A 20,065-nucleotide genomic window follows, 5' to 3' on the forward strand; every position below is an offset into this window, starting at 1 on the left:
TGCACACAATTCAGTTTCTTTAGAAATTGTTATTCCATTAGTTACTGCCTTAAGTGACACTGGAGTAAAGTCTATGGAAGATTGAAAAGCACTGGTTGTAGTGCTGAAACTGACAAGTAGTGTATCTAAGCTAGCAATATCATGTGATCTATTGTGGGAAAATACTTTTTACCACTTGAGTACAAAAAAATCCTACATGGAGATAAATCAGATTCTGATCGTGCTAATCAATATGTGGAGAAGTGACTCTTTGACAACTTAAAATGCTACATTTATTGTGTTTTTCCTTTCTAACAGGTGAGGAAGAAGAGGGGTCATCTTTGGCTTTGAAAAGAAACTCACGCACAAGTGAAACTTACAAAAGTCTGCAAGATATCCATGTTATCTCCTCAAGAAGTGAGTGCATTAATTTATCAACTGCTCTATCCTTCTGTTTAAAACTTTAAAACTTTAATTCTATTAATCCATCTCTTTAACTATATCAGAAGCAAAAATAGTATCCATCATCAATTATAGTAATTTGTTTTGTCTTAAAGCTGAAAAATGTATATAATAAATAAATTTTTACTCTGTATCTGGCTTACTATATGTTACATCTTCACTTGCTAATTTGGTTGTATTGTTGAAATGTAGTATTCTTCTGTTTGTCAACAGTGCCTAATAGCTTGGATTCTACAAACCAAGAAATGCTGCTCAGTGCTGACAATGGTAACTACGTTGTGTTTTTTTTTTGTTTTTTGTAATAACACATTGACACATTAAACTTCAGTATTAACAAGATGTCCATAAGTGATTCCAGTGCCTTATCATGCTCCCACTTTTGATTTCTCACTGTCTCTCTTTATCTTGATCTCGAAATACTTTGTTTTGGTTTCTGATTTGAATACTGTGTATATTGAGGAAGTCAGCTGGAGAAACTGAGGTGATGTGGTAATATGCAGGGTTTGGGGTAGGTAACGAGAAGGTAATCCCTGCATGATTGCTGATACTTATTTTGACTAGATTTTGGGAATATATTCTATGTATACTTTAATGTTGTAAGCTGTAGAACTTCTTGTCTGTAAAAGTATTTCATATGCTGCTTCATTCAAATGATTTTCTTGAATACATTTGGATTATGATCCGTTTATACTTGCTTAGTTTCCAGTATTCCAACAACCCCAGAAAACACATCTTTACAGTCGAAAAGGATGAAACGGCTGAGTAAGTCAGTACCTGCTTTTCCAGAGGTAAGGAAGATGTAGTTGGTACCTTTGCTCTTTCATTCAGTAATTTGGCTTTCGTTAATCTGAATTAGGTGACCTTTGTCTCACATTCTGTAACAGCGATTGATGTAGTTCTGCAGGTTAAACAGTGACTTGTAAACAGACCAATGCCTAAAGATTAAACATCCCTATGACCGATAGGAGGAGTTAGTTTTCAATGTATGTGTCCTGAAGATAGTGTGTGTACTATCACCACCATTGCAGCAGTGATTATTGGGGACTTTAAGCATCATACAATGGCGATAAGAGACTTCATTAATATTTTTAAATTGAATTCTCTATTCAATTTGGAGTCTGATTTTTAAAATTCACCACTATCACTTTTACGTTAATTCACAGGATATGGGGAAAATTGGGCGATAGATTTTTAATCTATAAAAGAATCCAGGGTTATGGGGAGAAGGCAGAAAAGTTAAATTGAGGATTATTGGATGATCTCATTGAATGGAGAAGCAGACTTAATGGGCTGAATGGTATAGTTTTGCTTGTGTATCTTATTGTCTTTGTTGCCAATGTAATCTATTACCCATTCTTAATTACCCTTGGGAAGGTCGCGGTGGTGTGCTACCTTCTTGAACCACATGAGCCCAGGTGCTATAACTACATACACAGTACTTTTTGACAGTATTAAGGGTAATATAGTTCATGTCATGGTGGTGTGTAGGTTGGATGGGAACTTACAGGTGGTAGTGTTCCTGTGTGTCTGCTACCACTGATTTTCTAGATGGTAGAGCTTGCAGGTTTGGAAGGTGCTATTCAACAATGAAAGAGTTGAGAGCTGTTGAATTCATAAAGTGTGTCCCTCTTTCAGCCAACTTTTTGTATACCAAGAAGAACAGATGCCTTTGGCCTCCAACCTGCAGATACATCCTTTTGTTTTCCTCTTGCACCTACCCTCAAACACTTGTACGCTTCACAATCACAGATCACATATTTTTAGATTTAATATATCAAAGACTCCACCTAGACATACAGGATGAACTAGGTTGCTATTGGTTGTCCTGGTCTGTGTCAGCTCATGCTTAGTAACAAATAACTTCTCAACTTGCTTAATATATTCTCTCATATTTTAGAAGCTGCAGTTTGAAGTTTGTGAACAGGTAATGGGTTTAAAATGTATTCTAAAATGGGTACCCTGCCAAAAGTTCTACATTGAAGTTTAATTTTAACTACAAACATTGAGCACATGACGTAAAAGCATTTGTGCTTTCACTGCTATGTGTAAACAAGCTTTAATCTTTAGCTAAGACACAATTAGATGGTTAGTTGTTTTACTAATTACTTCGAGAACGTGAGATTTAAATAATTTCAATTAAGCAAGGTCACAATGCAAAAATGGGCCATGACCTCCTAAAATTGTGCCTATCCCACAGAATGAATAAATATTACCATTCAATTTCTTTTTCAGAAATCCAAATAAAATAAATATTAAAGGTGCATTATGATTATAAATTACTGTCTTTGGGCAGAAATAAGCAGGACTGGAATTTTTGAACAAGTATGTTGTCCTGTTGCCAGGACTGAAAGTGAGCGGCACGGTGGCACAGTGGTTAGCACTGCTGCCTCACAGCACGAGAGACCTGGGTTCCATTCCCGACTCAGGCGACTGACTGACTGTGTGTGGAGTCTCCTTGTGTCTGCGTGGGTTCCCTCCGGGTGCTCCGGTTTCCTCCCACAGTCCAAAGATGTGCAGGGCAGGTGAATTGACCATGCTGAAGTGCCCATAGTGTTAGGTAAAGGGGTTACATTTAGGGGAATGGGTGGGTTGCGCTTTGATGGGTCGGTGTGGACTTGTTGGGCCGAAGGGTCTGTTTCCACACTAATCTAAATTTAAACTTCAAGCAACTTGACCCTGTGTAGTTCGATGGCGGAAACTGTGCAACCTTTTACAAGCAGCACCCATTCAACAGGAAGAAGAGTAGGTTGCACCTATGCTAAGTAGACAAGGACTGGTGACTGAGGTGTTGTACCCTCTAGCAATGTTGACGTAGTCACAGAAGTAGCCATTGCTGCTAGTGATTCCTTTGTGGACCATTGTGCACACCCATGAAGGAGGCTTCACCACACTCTGTCTCCCCAAGAATCACCTCACATGGTGACATCCATACATGAAACTGGTATGTTTCATACTCCTATTGAGAATAGGAAGTGACTCTTCATTAATAGCTCACTTGGTTAAATTGCCATGATGTGGAGGAGCTGGTGTTGGATTGGGGTGGACAAAGTTAAAAATCACACAGCACCAGGTTATAGTGCAAAATGTTTATTTGGAAGCACTAGCTTTTGGAGCACTGGCATTTCATAATCATGAAAGAGCAGTGGTCTGAAAGCTAGTGCTTCCAAAAAAACCTGTTGGACTATAACCTGGTTTTGTGTGATTTTTAACTTTGTTAAATTGGCCACATGAGAATATATCCTGGTGGAATGAAGATGCCAGAGTTTCTTTCTGTGGACTTTTCCCTTCTAAACCATTTCGAGAGAGCTGGTACAATCTATTTGTAGGGTTTAGAAGAGAAATAATGTTTGAGTAGTGAAATTGACATGAAAGCTGTTACTATAATTTATTGAACTCTGTCGACACATGCACATTATTTTTATTAATCAGTGATTCAGCAGTGTTTTATTTAATCAAGGTTTATATAAAAATTAATGGGTTGAAACTGGAGTTCTGGATGATCTAATGTCAAACAGTCTCCTATTTGGAATGAAATGTAGTTTATCAGAATGGTTTTAAAAATGTTAAGGATATGGCCCTTTTTTAAAAGAAATACAACTATCCTAATTAGACTGAATTGTACTAATTATTTATAATTAATATATTATTTGTAATTTGCTTTGCCAAACTCAGAATAAGCAATAAGATAAACAGAACTTTAACATCAATTTTCAGTAATTCAGAGCCCTTGAGTTTACGCACACTTACTTACAGCTTAAGTTATGTTGATGATGGAAAGCAATTGACAACACATGATTTATTATGGAATTATATAGAATGATGATGCAGACTCTATGTCGGAGGGCAGCTTCCAGATGGACAAGTATGGGACAATCGCCAGCTCTCTAACAAACATTAGCGGCTCTTCTGGCATGGCATCAAGATCCTCTGTATGTAAAAGTTTTGTAATATGCTTTTACTAATCTTGCAACCTGATCTTTATATGTTCTTTCCCACGCCCCTACTAATCCTGCATCCCTGATGAAATTAATAGCTCTACCATGTTGTTAGCTGCACTAACTGTATTTGACATGAAACCTTGGATGAAATTTAATGGAGTTGATTGGAGTGGACATGATGATGAGGGAAACTGTGAAAAGCAGCTGAAAGGACATCTGTCTGATTCCTGGCATCGGGGATAACTGCCTGGCAAAAGGATTTGGGCAGCAAGGGCCTGATAATGGGAATCCATCACCACCAACCCTCTTGACAGAAGTGACATGAGGCTTCACCAGTTCTGTAACTCTAAATCTTGGCACTTGATTGAAGAGTTCTGATGGAGCCATTGAGCAGAAGACATATGGTTCCCCACTGGGAAAGGCAAGCTGTGATAGTTCCTAAATAATCACCAAGAACATCACAGAAGTAACCTATTTGGCTTAGGTGGTCTCAGGTGCTTGTGTTCTCCATAAGCTTTCTCCTCCATTTTATCTAATCTATATCTATATCTAGTTCTATTTCTTTCCATCATCATCTTAACAATGCAGCTTTACTCTTCGCCTCAACTCCTTTTTCTTTTTGAAGAAGTTCTACATTTTTGCCACTCTTTATGTTCTTCTGAATTCCTTTATTGGATTTATTGGTGACTATCTTATACTTAAGGATCCTTGTTTTGGTCTCCAAGTGGAAACATATATTCTTGTGTCTACCCAATTAAAAACCTTTCAACTTTTACTGCTTTGTTTTCTCTTTCCTAGAGGAAAGAGCTTCAGTCCATTCAGTCACACCCAGAGACCTGATCTTCTCCATCCTGGTTCAGAGGAGAAGTGAAGAGGAAAATAAAACTGGCAAAGATAGAATATAAAAATAGAATGACAGTTGACAAAAATCTTCTGTTTATGTAAATGGTAAGCAGGGAGGAGGCAGAGCTGGAGATTATTAGGGACAAAAGGATGATATTCGTATAGCTGCAGGGCAAAGGTACTTTTTTTTTAAATCAGTGTTTTGTGAACAAGCGGATGCTGACAAAATATCAGTTGAAGTGGCAGAGAAAATGGAGGCAATGCAATTTGACAGGCAGGATATGGCGTGGAATGATAGTTGATTGTCACCTATCCATGTGATACTTATGTTGTCTCCTGTAACGTATGAATGTGGATGAGTCGTATAAAACTAAAGAATTAAATGACCGTTTATTTGTACACTACAATCATAAGGACTTGCAGTCTGGGCTCAAGTGAAGCAATTTGGATGCACTGTAGCATGGTTTCATCAATTTGTCATGCTGCAAGAGGACTCTGTAAGATGCAGTGTGAAACACTTATACCATTTGACACATACTGTGATATGGTAATGATATCATGGGCATATCCCTTATCAGTATATTGCACCGTTACTACAATAACAACACAATAGGATGTACTGGAATAGCTAGCCGTGCTTAATGACACGCTACCTGGTCCAAATGGCTTGCATCCCAGATTGCTCAGAGAGCTTAGAGTGGAAATAGGAGAAAAGCTATCCATGATATTCAATCTTTCCTAGATATTAGAGAGATACCAAAGTAATGGAAAGTGGCAAATGTGACGTTCTTATTCAGGCCTTGTACTGAGAATCTGATCAGTTTAAGATCAGTGGACAAGCTTTTAGAAACGTTTATGGGCAGCACGATGGCTCAGTGGTTAGCACTGCTGCCTCACAGCACTCCGGGACCCAGGTTTGATTCCAGCCATGGGTGACTGTGCAAAATCCACACAGACATTCTTCCCTGTCTGCATAGGTTTCCTCCTACAGTCCAATGATGTGCAGGTTAGGTGAATTGGCCATGCTAAATTGTCCATAGTGTTCAGGGAAATGTAGGTTAGGTGCATTAGTCAGAGGAAATGAAGAGTAATAGGGTAGGGGAATGGTTCTGGGTGGGATCCTCTTTGGAGGGTCAGTGTGGACTTTTTGGGCTGAATGGCTTGTTTCCACAATAGGGATTCTATGATAAGTTTTACCCTGATTAATGTTAACAGGCATTTAGAGATGTTTCAGTTTAAAAGAACAGGCATGAATTTTTAAAAGGTAGGTTATGCCAAACTAATTTAATAGAATTTTTTTGATCATGTAATGGGAAGAGGTGCTAACAATGAAAGGATGTCACGTAGTATCAATAGGAAGGGTTTAGAGGGGTGTGGGCCAAATGTAGGCAAATGGGGCTGGCAAATGGGGCTGGCAAATTGGTTTAGGATATCTGGTCAGCAGGGATAAGTTGGACCAAAGGGACTGTTTCCGTGTTTTATAAATCTATGACTCTATCAAAGGCTAGCTACTAAAATAGGTCATGGAAAATCAATGTCAGTTTTGATTTTAAAAAGTTGATTAAAGGATAGAAAACAGTAAAATGTTCTTTATTCTCGGATACAATGTGGGCATTCCTGTCATAGTCAGCATTGAGAAGAACAAGGAGTGTTTTGATGGAATGGGATTGAAGGCATTGTGGCTAAATTTGCAGATGACACAAAGCTAGGTAGGAAAGCATAACAAAGAAAATGTATTATGAAGAAAAGATAACCAGGATGTAGATCACTAGAGAAAACTTGTACGATTAAATGAAAATCTGGCAGATGGAGTAAATTGTGGGAAAATATTAAGTTATTCGCTTTGGCAAGAAGAATTTAAAACAAAGTATTATTGAAATGGATAGTTGCAGAATTCTGTGGTGCAGAGGGATCTAGGTGTTGTCATGCATGCATAACAAGAAATTAGAATACAAGTTCAGTAAGTTATTAAAAAGGTAAACATGGTGCTATCCTTTATTAAGAGAAGAATTGAACATACAGGTAAGGATGCTGTGTCATTTATAGAGGGCATTGGTGAAACGACATCTGTCACAGTTTTGGCCTCCTTCCTTAAGGATGTAAATATATTGCAAACCATTCCAGGGAAAGACATTTCATAGAATCCCTACAGTATGGAAGCCGGACATTCGGCCCATCAAGTCGACACCGACTCTCAGACTACACAGATCGACCCCTTACCCCCTGTAACCCTGCATTCCTTGTGGCTAACCCACCTAGCCTGGATGCTATGGCCAATCAACCTAACCTGCACGTCTTTGGACTGTGGGAGGAAACTGGAACTCTCGGAAGAAACCCACGCTGACACTGGGAGAATGTGCAAACTGCACACAGACAGTCACATGAGGCTAGAATTAAACCGGGGTCTCTGGAGCTGTGAGGCAGCAGTGCTAACCACTGAGCCACCAGGCCACCCTTAGCCAGTTATTAGATTGATACTTGAAATGTGCAGTTATTATGAGGAAAGATTGGATGTGCTAGATCAATTTTCAATGGAATTTGAAAGAGCGAGGGGTGCGTTAATTGAATGTTTTTAAGATCTTGAATGGTCTTGAGATGGTGGACCTGCAATGGATGTTGTCTCTTGTGGGTAGAACTTGGGGGTACTGTTGTAAAATTAGGACAAAAGTGAGAAGAAAGTGTTTTCTCCAAGTGTTGTGTATGTTTAAACCTGCCTCAAAGTAGTGGAAGCGAGGTCATTGGATAACTTTAAAGCAGAGGTGTGGAATAACTCCAGAGGTTGATATCCCTTCACCAAGTCACCCATTATTTACATGTGGAGAGTTCTTGACACTGATCCAGCTGTGAGTGAACAGGACACTCCTGTTCCTTTTTTTCCTTTCTTTTTTGCCTACTTTTTTTTACCCCCACACTGCCGCCTCACTGTGGTAGTGCTTATTTTTTACCAGCACCCATGTTGTGTGTGCAGATGTGAGACAGACACTCCTGTTCTTATCTGTCAGTCAGGACACTCTGGACTAGATTGACAGCTCCAGTCAGGGAACTTGTATGCTGAGGTCCACCTGGCTGACCTTGTTGCAAATACTACAAGGTGGAACCTTTTTATTAGTAGAGGAGTTAATTATTGGGGAGTAAATGGGAATGTACAATTCAGAATACAAACAAATCTGCTGTGATCTTATTGAATGGTGGAGTGAGCTTGAAGGGCTGAATGGTCTATTTCTGTTAATAATGTGTATGTGATGCCAATTCCTAATTTCCATTTTAAATGAATGACTACCTCTGCCTTTTCAGAGAGCAGTGAAGATTCAACTACATTGCTGTTGATCTAGAGTTGCATGTACAAAATGGGAAATGCTCTTCCTTAAAAGATATTAGGGATGCAGATACACTATTCTAATGACAATCAACAAATGTTTCATGGTCAGTATTACCAATGACTAAGACACCAGATTTATTTATTCAAATCAAATTCCATCAGCTGTCATGGAAGAATTTGAAGCAATATCCTCAGAGCCTATAGTTTGGAACTACTAGTCCAGTGACATTACTACTGCCACTGTTAGACAGACTGGAGGAGGGTAGGCGTTGGCCTCTTCTGCAAAGGCCAATGCCAAGGTCACTGATACGTTTTTGTAAATATTCTTATTGAGAAAAAAGATTTTACATTTTATACAAAATTACAAAATCACTACAAAATAGTATAACTTTGTAATATAATGACAATAACAGTAAACAGAGTACTACTCCATTCCACAAACTATGTGGAGAGAGAGAGGGGGAACAAACCTACAGAAACTACAATTCAATAAATACCAAAAAATCCTAAATCACAATCATATATTAAATTACATTCAGTTAAGTTACTGCACTCAGCACAATCCCACCAAAGCTCCCCACCACCGAGAGCATCAGTAGGCAAACCTGTATTTGATTCTTCCTCGCAGGGGCCCCCCAACAGCCAGACATAGCCCTCATGACTACGCAAAGGCCCTGACCAACATAGCTGACAAGTCTGCATCTTTTATAATTCAGAAAGGGCCACCATGTTATATAAAACGGTTCCGTTTTCTGGTGCACCATACTGATAAGGATGTCCAGAGAGATGTGCTCCATAACTAATCTATGCTATCCAACAGTCCTGGGGGATTCTTCGACACCCAGCTATTAGAATGAAAGAATATTAAACAGTTTCTTCCCGTGCGCGTCCAAACAAGGGAGATTTGCAAGCCCAAAAGAATGGACACCGGATCCACCTTAACTTCAGTTCCCATTACCCCTTCCAAAACACTCGCTATGGCACCCCAATGCCTACGAAGCTTGTGGCATGACCATAAGCAATGAGTAAGAGTTCCAACATCAGTTTTACATTTGGGGCACATTGGGGATGCTCCTGTCAGAAATTTCGCAAGCTGTTCCAGTGTCAAATGAGCCCCGTAGAGTACCTTCAATATCCTAGCCTGCGTCCTGTTACAAATCGAAATTTTCCTTGTGTTCTCCCAAATATCTTCCCATGCCTCTGACGAAATTTCCACTCCCAATTTTTGAGTCCAGATTCTGCACAACCACTCAATGTCCTTTGAAACATTGCTTCCTAACAAGTGGTAGAGGGTGCTGACTGAGAGACCGACCGTAGACCGAAGTGCACTCCTCTCCATATCTGACTTATAGGGACTAATCATCAATGTAGTCTTTTTCTGTTTAAAGTCCCTAACCTGAATGTACTGAAAGAGATCCCTCCTAGATAGCTCATATTTCTGACTCAGCTGCTCGAAAGACATCATGACCTCCCCATCAAATAAATCTTCCAAACAGGTGACTCTTTTGGACTCCCAGAGCTTAAAGCCAGAGTTCATCGACCCTGGCCAGAATCCTAACTTCCTACTATGGGAGTGAAAGGGCAAATTTTTTTGTAAGTTGCCCTCACCTTGTCGCATCATACTCCATGCTTTAACCACGTTAAGGACAATCAGGTTTCTGCAATGGTCCATAACAGTCCACTTCTTGTCCATAAACAACAAATTGATGAGGCATCTATATCTCTTCTGCAACCTCTCCATGCTATCCTGACCACCTTGTATTGTGGCAACCCGAATTCCATCCAATGTTTTATGAAGTTGTAACAAGACTTCCTTGTTCTGATATTCTGTGCCCTGACTAAAGAAGGCAAGCATCCTGTGTGTCATTTTAACCACACTGTCTACCTGTGTAAACACCTTTAGAGATCAGTGGACTCGTAGCCAAGATCCTCCTTTTTCCTCCGATTAAACCTGTGCTTCCAATTAAACCTGTTGGACTATAACCTGGTGTTGTTTGATTTTTAACTTTGTACACCCCAGTCCAACTCCGGCATCTCCAAATCATTCTTTTTCCTCCGTATTCTCAAAGAACCTACTGTACATTGTGTATATCCTTCCATTATTAGACCTCCCAAGATGCATTACCTTGCATTTATCGGGATTAAATTCCAATTGCCATTGCTCTGCTGCCCAATTTGCCAGCTGATCAATATCAGACTGTAGCCTGAGACCATCCTCCTCACTATCAATCACATCCCTAACTCTAACCCTTGAAGTAAAGGAGATCTGATGGAGGCACAGAAGATTGTGGTAGTCTTGCGATAAAAGTTCCTATTAGCTAATATCAGAAGGATAAGGGATAAGAGATTTAAGGTTTGATTAAGTGATGCAGAGTGGATGCAAAATAACCTTTTTGCAATGTGTGGTAATGACCTGGACTTTGCCGCTGAGAAGAGTGATAAACTCAGACAGTTAATGATTTAACAAGCATATCAGGTGGTATTTGAGAGAAATAAACTTGCTACAAGGTTAGAACACGTGAATGGGACTGACTGGATTTTTCTGCAGAGAGCTGCTAAAGATTTGATGGGCCAAATGATTTCTTTCTGTATTGCAACATCTGTGACTCACGTTTACTTTGTTTTTGCTTAGTGTATGACTTTTTACTTTTAACCTAATCTGCGGCTTTTTCTTCTTTGTTTTATTATTGGCTAATGTGGTTCTTATTTTAACAGAATATAATTCTTCTGAAATCTTGATCCTTGTTTTTAATTTTTCTCTCAAATATTTTATCTCTTGGATTGTCAGGGTGCTTTTTCATTCGAAGGACATTCCCTAGTTTCATTTCCATCACTCCAGATCAGTGTTCTTCCAGTCACTAGATTGTTTTAAAATGGCAGAGAGATAGTCAAGTTCGTTATGATATAATCACTATTTTCCAGCTGTTTCCAGTGATTATAAACCAAAGAACTTTGGATGCGGAAAATCTGAATCAAAACAAGAAATTGCTGGAGAATTCAGCAGGTCTAGCAGCATTTATGAGAGAAAGCAGAGCTAATGTTTTAGGTCCAGTGACCCTTTGAAACATTAATTCTGCTTTCTCTTCATAGTTTCTGCCAGACCTGCTGGAATTCTCCAGCAATTCGCTTTGTTTTCTGTAATTACTTCTCTTTTTTTCAGGTTTATTTCCTATTTGTTGACTTTTTTTTTAAAACTGTGGCATTCCCCTTTTCCAGTATGGGATTCCTGTTCCCAAATGGAATCCCTGCTTTCCACCTCAATCTTTCTGTTCAATTTCTGGATTGTCTCTCCGATTATGCCGATTACCATGTGATTCAAGTTGTTAACTCTGAGACTACAACCCACAAGGGCCTGTTTCATTTAAACTTTCTAAGCAGGACTCATGTTCAAGATCATCACTTATTTTGTTGGGGCATATGAGGAGGACTAGTTCCAGTGGGGCTTACCTGTTAAGATGTTATTACACAGAGGTGTAATAGGAGCAGGTGGAACCTGAACCTAGGACTCTTAATCCAGAGGTAAGGTTGCTACTCATCTGTTGGTTGTTAGATCCCATAGTGGTGAGATACCTTAGGTGGACATTTATTTCTCACTCAAGGGCCTTAAGTGAGGACACCCCATGAATCCGGTTTATGCAGGGCATCAAGTAAGATAAATTCTTTTCTATTCTGACATTGGCCCCAATAGGGAACGTGACAACATGATGTCTTCCACCCTTTTCAAAAACTTCTCCAGTTATTCTCGATACACTTTATCATTGCACAATTTTTGTAGAAGGGCTTTGGCAGAAATCTATCTGCTTTCTTGTTGGACATTGCCACTGGGTTTAAGAAGAGTACTATGTGGTACAAGAGATCTGGTTGCCAGGCCAAAAATATAGTATGTTTAGTACATCAAACTTGTAACATCTAATTCTTTCATATCAGTAATTGTGTCTAAAGTTAAACAATAACTTACTCCTATCAATCTCCCACCCTCCATTCTTCATGTATCAGAAATGATGAGGGATGAGCAAATGACTTTGTGTCAAGGCATTTTTCAGTAGGTCATTGGATCATGCAGAGCTAGTTCTCTGATTCCCTTTTGTCTTCTCCCTGGCATTGACCAGCAATATTAATTTCCACCAACCATGTGGATCCATGGAAGATTAAATCTACATTTTTAAGATGTTCTTCTTACGCTTATACTGCCAAGAAGTTTTTCTGTAAACGTTGCAAACATTTGCATGAAATTACTGTATTATATATAGAGGCTCATTTTACTAACCATTGCAGGATAACTTTGCTAACACTTTGACAAAATAATTAGATTACTTACAGTGTGGAAACAGACCCTGCGGCCCAACAAGTCCGCACCGACCCGCTGAAGCACAACCCACCCATTCCCCTACATTTACCTCTTTACCTAACACTACGGGCAATTTAGCATGGCCAATTCACCTGACCTGCACATCTTTGGACTGTGGGAGGAAACCGGAGCACCCGGAGGAAACCCACGCAGACATGGGGAGAACGTGCAAACTCCACACAGTCAGTCGCCTGAGTCGGGAATTGAACCGGGGTCTCTGGCTCTGTGAGGCAGCAGTGCTAACCACTGTGCCACTGTGCCGCTCTTAATTGCAGAGAAGAAGAAGAAAAAAAGACCAAGTGCATTTAAGTCAAATTCAGAGTTATGGGATTAAATTAACAATCAAATGATTAGCAATAATAAAACATAACCTCAGCATGTTTCTTCTTGAAGTTGCTTCATAGAGGAAGGTTTGAGAAAATTGCATTCATTTGTTAATATATTTAAATAATAAAATCTATGTAATTCATTGCTGAAAGCCCATTCCATGTCATTCTTGGAGCTGCACAGCATAGTGTTTGAAAATTGAAGTCTGACTAGAGGGAGGAAAGGGAGAAATTTAGACTGTCCCTGGATATCCGTTTCAAATTTTAACTCTTGGCATAGCAGGGAAGTTTTATTGATGTCATAGAGTCAAAGATCTGCTGCTCAGAAAAAAACGTCCTTCGCCCCACTGTTTTCAAAATGGCCATCTAAATATTCCAATCCCATTTTCCAGCACTTAGTTGACAAACTGACAATCTTGAACAAAAACAGTAAAAGTAAATGGACATTCATATTAGCTTTTTGTATTTTTGTATGCCTTTACATTGCAAGTGTGCATCAATATACTGATTAAATGTAAGGAGGGGTACCTGGTTCCACCACCCTTAACGGGCAAAAGAGTTCCAGATTCCAGTCACCCTCTGGGTGAAAAGGTATTTCCTCACCTCTCCTCAACCTTCTACCCTTTTACCTTAAATATATGCTCTCTGGTATTGGTCCCTCCGTCAAGGAGAAAAGTCTTCCCTAACTATGCCCCTCAAACTTTTATACGTATGGTGGCACTGTTGTAGTCTCTAAAAATACCAGGAGAGTCATATTGCTCAATTAATGACACATGCATATAAAATTCTGTAGTCCTATAGTATATTTCTTCATTTAGCACAATTTTTATATAGCTTGACTGAAGTTTTTAAAAATTGCAAGACTCTATTAGTAGTTCATTTACTCCACTCCTTCTGTCCTAAATCTAATTACAGTTTAGTTAAATTAAGTCACTGGATCTGAAGATCAATAAGGTGTTTGCTATTGGATGTGGAAGAATGAAATGTTGCTTAAATACCTACGGTTCTCTGCATTAATTTGTTTCCTGTCAGAGTGCAATTTTCTTCCTTTGAATATAAAAAGTTAATATGAATGTCCATTTATTTTTACTGTTTTTGTTCAAGATTGTCAGTTTGTATTCAAGATATTTTGCATGTATTTTACAGTTTGCCAATCTATTATGCTTTTCTTGGTGGTGATGGTAATAATGATTCAGAAACCTTGTTTTGATGTTTTATTTTCTTAATTCATTTTTTCATAATTATTTTACTTCTCACTTATTTTCATGAACCCAATAACATAAATCGGGTCCGAAGACTATCATTCAGCATTTCTAAGTAGCGTAGGAAGTGGCTAAATCTAAAAAATGAGAGAAAACTTTTTAGTTAAATCTGCAAAACTGTAGCAGTGCCAATAATGATCTAATAAAATCTTTAGTTTATTTGCAGAACCTAAAAAAACTAATTTGTTTTAATATTGCTTATTTATTTTTTTAAACTATTTGAATGCTAACAGGTTAGTGGAAGTACAATGAGCATCTACAGCAGTGACATTGGAAATATTGATGTCAGAGGGAAGATACAGTTTTCATTGGATTACGTAGACAAGTTGAAAGAGTTCCATATTTTTGTGGTACGCTGCTCAGACCTAGCTGCTGCTGAAGAGAAGAAAAATCGATCTGATCCGTTAGTAATGCTTTCTTTTATTGATTATTCATTCCATGTAGAATTCTCATCTATCTACAAGAATAAGTACTGTTTCAGATATAATGCTCACATTATGATGATCTGTACAGACACAAAACTTCTGTTTGACCTAAGATCTGTACTGAGTTTAACTGACTTTTGTAGGTCTTCATTCAGGGATGAAAATGTTTCGAGGATTGCAAGAAATCAGGATGTGAAGGATCACTGGAAATGATTCTTCAAATGCACGATTCCCAACTTTGCTACATAACTGATGACCAGACAGCATGACAATCTGGTGTCCACTAGTTTGCTTGCATTCTTTGGTGTAGATTAGAATATTTCCCTTACTATAACAGTGCATAATTTTTCCATAAAGTATGCGTGCGTGCATGCTTTTTTTGATTGGACTAATGCATTACTCTGGATTGAATGTGGTTTTCCTTGTGGAATTTCTATTCAACTTGATTGGAGATGTTATGATATATCTTTTGAAGTAGGTGGCCCATCTGGTGGTAAAAGCGGGGGGAGGGGTGGCAGAAAGGACGTTTGAGGACGCATCAGCTGAGGTTACAAACGGGAAAGGAGTAGTTACCCTGTTAGGAGTTTTCTACAGGCCTCCAAAATGTTCCAAAGTTGTAGAGGAAAGGATTGTAAAGATGATTCTGGATAGGAGCGAAAGTAACAGGGAAGTTGTTATGGGGTCTTTAACTTTCCAGATATTGACTGGAAATGCTGTAGTTTGAGTACTTTTAGATGGGGCAGTTTTTGTCCAATGTATGCAGGAGAGTTTCCTGACACAGTATCTAAATAGGCCAACAAGAGGTGAGACCACATTGTATTTCATACTAGGTAATGAACTGGTAGGTAGGTGAGCACTTCGGTGATAGTGACCACAATTCGGTTACGTTTACTTTAGAGATGGAAAGGAATAGATATATAATGCAGGGCAAGAGTTATAGCCGGGGGAAAGGCAATTATGATGTGATTAGACAAAGTTTCGGATTATAGGATCGGGAAGGAAACTTTGGGTGATGGGCACAATTGAAATGTGGAGCTTGTTCAAGGAATAGCTACTGTGTGTCCTTGATAAGTATGTACCTGTCAGGCAGGGAGGAAGCGGTAAAGTGCGGGGACCATGGTTTCCTTCAGGAATGGATTCTCTTGTCAAGAGGAAGAAGGAGGCTTATATAATGATGAGATGTAAAGGCTCAGTTAGGGTGCTTGAGAGCTCCAAGTTAGCCAGGAAAGACCTAAAGAGATAGCTAAGAATAGCCAGGAGGGGACATGAGAAGTCTTTGGTGGATAGGATCAAGGAAAACCCTAAAGCTTTCTATAGGTATGTCAGGAATAGAAGAATGACGAAGATAAGTTTAGGGCCAGTCAAGGACAGTAGTGGGAAGTTGTGCATGGGGGTAGAGGAGATAGGAGAGGCACTAAATGAATATTTTTCATCAGTATTCACACAGGAGAAAGACAATGTTATCAAGGAGAAAACCGAGATACAGGCTATTAGAATGACCTACCTGCAATTGTAGTAGACCTGCCAACTTTTAGGGCATTTAAAGGTCATTGGGTAAACATATGGATAATAATAGAATAGTGTAGGTTAGATGGGCTTCAGATTGGTTTCACAGGTTGATGCAACATCGAGAGCCTGTGCTGCGCTGTAAAGTTCAATGTTCTATTGCACAAAGCTCATCAAAAAGTGAAGTTCAAATACCCGTTGTGTCCATGGTGGGGCTTGGACCCACTTTTAAGAAAATGTCTGATGCCCTACTGACCAAGGTAGCCAGGTATCCTGTAGCATTGAAGAAATTTTAAAATCAACACGTTCAGATATTGCATGACCAAACTTTGGAGCAGGTGGAACTTGAACCCAGGCTCCTAGCTCAGAAGTAGGGATGCTACCACTGCACCACAAGAACCCCTACTGTGACATTGGAAATTTAGTGAGCTATTAGTGAATCAGTTGGGTTTTTCCCGATAATGGACAATAATTTCAGTTTTGGACACTTAGTTTTCTTATTGTTGAATTTAATTCAAATTGCACCATTTGCCACAATGGGTTCCCAAATATTACCTGGGTCTCTGGATTAATAATCTAATAATAATTCCACTAGGCCATCACCTCCCCTTCCTCAGAGACGTTATTGAATTCGTATAGAGAAGAGAGGACTTTAACCCAGTGCTCCTGGCTCAGAGGCAGGACACTGCCACTGCATCACAAAATCCCCTCTATGGCATTGGATCCTCACCATTTGATTGGAATCAGATGTACATTTATGTTATTGAATATGTGACAGTGTTGAATGGGAAGGGGAATATACATTTAAGTAGATTAAACCTACTTTTAAGATGATATTTTATTTCACATTTAATATATAGAATACACTTTCAAGAACTGGAGGCCCAAATTCTGGAGTCTTTAAATATTTAGATCATGAAATGGAAGGAACTTTGGCATATATTTGGATATGTCAATTATGATAGTCTAAATGGTTTCTATTTTATTATAATTGTGAGTGAAATGGCAAGATTCAACTGTAGGCTGCAGTAATGAAATGATCACAGTTCAATTTTATCTTGTTATATGTCTCTCATTTTTAGATATGTGAAAAGTTACCTGCTTCCAGACAAAATTAAAACTGGTAAAAGGAAAACATCAGTGAAAAAGAGAACCTTGAATCCGGTCTACAATGAAATACTGAGGGTAAGAGTTCATAGCTTTCTTTCCCACACTTATTGAGCGGGGGTGTTAATAACTTGATGAAACATTTTGTTTTGAAATATGAGTCAATAAATAATGAACCTAAATTAAATTTTCAAATACAAATTTACTTTTAGCCAGCTTACTGAAGGATGGCCCTCGAGTGATAACAACGTTAGAGACCTTAAAGGATTAAGTCTTGCTGTAACTATACAGGGCTTTGATGAGACCACATCTTGTGAATTGTGTTAAGATTTTGTTCCCTCACCCAAAGAAGAATTACTTCCCATCAAGGGATACAAGAAAGATAATTTGTTAGACCATTTTGTGAATTGAAAGGAGGAGAGATTAAATAAAGAGTGATTCTGCTCACTGGAGATGAAAGAATTAGAGGTAATATTATTGAAACATAAAGTTCTGAGATGGTTTGACTGAGTAGATACTGAGAGGCTGATTTGAGGTAGGACTGAAGGTGATAAATCTTTGGGCATTAACAGCATCAATGCAAAAATTTGGCCATAATCAATGGTGGAACAAGGGCAAAGTGGTCTACTTTCTCCTTCTTTCTGATAAGTTTAAAATGATTTCCTCGTGTGGGTGAATCCAGGTTCAAACTAAATTTGGCCAATAGAGAATGCAATTAGCAAGCAATTTGTTTTGTTGTTGTCAAAGCTTGGTTTTAATATGGAGTAAGTTCATTCAGAAGGATAAGTAAAATAATCTAGGTAAATTTGACGACGTCATGTATATTTGAATTGAGGTATAACTTAGCCCTGAAAAAGGATTAAGGGATCAAATGGTCTACTTTAGTTCCTATGATGATTTATTTTGTGATAGCAGCCCAGCTGTGTGGAAATGGTGAGGGAAAAAGAAAGACAGAACATAAAAAATAAATTTTGACTGTATAGCCCATTGAGCCTACTCTGCTACTCATTATGTTCATGAAAGATCATCAAGAATGCTATTGGCACAAATGCCAAGGTTTAGGATCCCAAGCAGGAGGCTGGAAGAACACAGCAAGCCAAGCAGCATCACGAGGTGGAGAAGTCAATGTTTTGGGTGTAATCTTTCTTCAGGATGGTGGGGTGGATGTAAAAGGGAGCTGTTGATAAAGGGGTGGGGGAGGGGGTTGTGGGGTGGTGAGGTAGGGATCGGTGAACACAAGTGGAGGGTACGACCTAATTGGTCGATGAGAGGAATGAATCCGGTTGATGGCTGGAAGGGAAGGTCAATCAGAGGAATGGAAGGGAGGGGGAGGGGGAGGGGCTGGGAAGGGAGTCAGGGATGGGAAAGAGTTTATTTGAAATTGGAGAACTCAAGGTTGAGTCCTCTGGGCTTTTGACTGCCCAAGTGGAAGATGGGGTGGTGTTCCTCCAATTTGTGGTCTGATTCGCTGAGGCAATGGAGGAGTCAGAGAATGGTCATGTCAGAAAGGGAGTGGGAAGGGGAATTAAAATGGGTGAGGTGAGGTGACGGGGAGGTGAGGTCAGCCCTTGCAGGCCTGGCTGAGATGCTCGATGAAATGTATCCTGAGTATGCTTTTGGTCTCCCCGATGTAGACAAAACCACATTGGGAGCACTAGATACAGTAAACTACGTTGGAGGAGAGCAGGTGAATCCCTGTCTCAACTGGAAGGACTGTTTGGGGCCCTGGATTGAGGTGATAGGTATGGTGGGCTGGCAGGTTTTGCATCTTTTACAGTTGCTGGTGAAGGTATCTAGGGGTTTGGGGGTGTTGGTGGAGACAGTGGCATGAACCAAGGATTGGCGAAGGGAACGATCCTTATGGAAGGGAAGGTGAAGACTTTCTTGGTGGGGTCTAATTGGAGTTGGTTTAAGGATGCGTGTGCAGATTTTTTGTCACTAACAAGGTGTAGGATCCCAACAGATTTTTCATATAATTGTTCTTGCTTCTATCCAAGACTGCAAAGAAAAATTGAGTAGCAGTCCCTGATTATGGATATCAGAAACTAAAGGTTGATTCAATAAAGTCTAGGCATATGTGTTTCTAGTTGGATTTTTTTATTCCAATTCATGCATTACAAAGCTCAACTTACTGATTACTTGTTCCCCATAAATGTGTAACCAGTTCTCAGCCAATTAATCCTAAATCAGCACAGAATTTAGCATCTGTTCCCTATTCTGTTTGATCTCAGGGATCCATAGCAACCTAGAAAATAAAACTTTCAGAGCCTGCTTCCCATTCATTATGATCATGAGTAACCATCCAACTCAGCCTGTTTCTGCCTTTTCTCCTATATCCTTTGATCCTTTAGCCCTGAATGCTGTCTACAAATCCTTCTTGAAATCATGGAATGTTTTGGCCTCTACTGCTTTCTGTGGTAGTGAATTCCACAGCCTCAGCACTTTCTGGGTGAAGACATTTCTACCCATTTCAGTCCTATGTGATTTACCCCATATCCTGAGCCTGTGACTCCTGTTCTGGACTCCCCCACCATTGGGAATGTTCTTCCT

The 20,065-nt window shown here is 39.3% G+C and overlaps 1 protein-coding gene across 4 annotated transcripts in view; it reads left to right on the forward strand.

The window, feature by feature from the left end:
* sytl2a (synaptotagmin-like 2a) overlaps positions 1-20,065 on the forward strand; it is a 125,963-nt gene that overhangs the window by 89,558 nt on the left and 16,340 nt on the right. For 3 of the 4 annotated variants that reach the window (XM_060825986.1, XM_060825988.1, XM_060825989.1), the window contains 6 exons: positions 298-396; positions 655-708; positions 1,141-1,229; positions 4,257-4,370; positions 14,711-14,880; positions 17,491-17,593. In XM_060825986.1, the coding sequence (XP_060681969.1) occupies positions 298-396; positions 655-708; positions 1,141-1,229; positions 4,257-4,370; positions 14,711-14,880; positions 17,491-17,593 (629 nt within the window). The remainder of the gene's footprint in view (positions 1-297; positions 397-654; positions 709-1,140; positions 1,230-4,256; positions 4,371-14,710; positions 14,881-17,490; positions 17,594-20,065) is intronic. The other variant, XM_060825987.1, reaches the window with a different exon arrangement.

The sequence above is a fragment of the Hemiscyllium ocellatum genome, chromosome 6, assembly GCF_020745735.1.
Source record: "Hemiscyllium ocellatum isolate sHemOce1 chromosome 6, sHemOce1.pat.X.cur, whole genome shotgun sequence".
NCBI classification, from domain to species: domain Eukaryota; kingdom Metazoa; phylum Chordata; class Chondrichthyes; order Orectolobiformes; family Hemiscylliidae; genus Hemiscyllium; species Hemiscyllium ocellatum.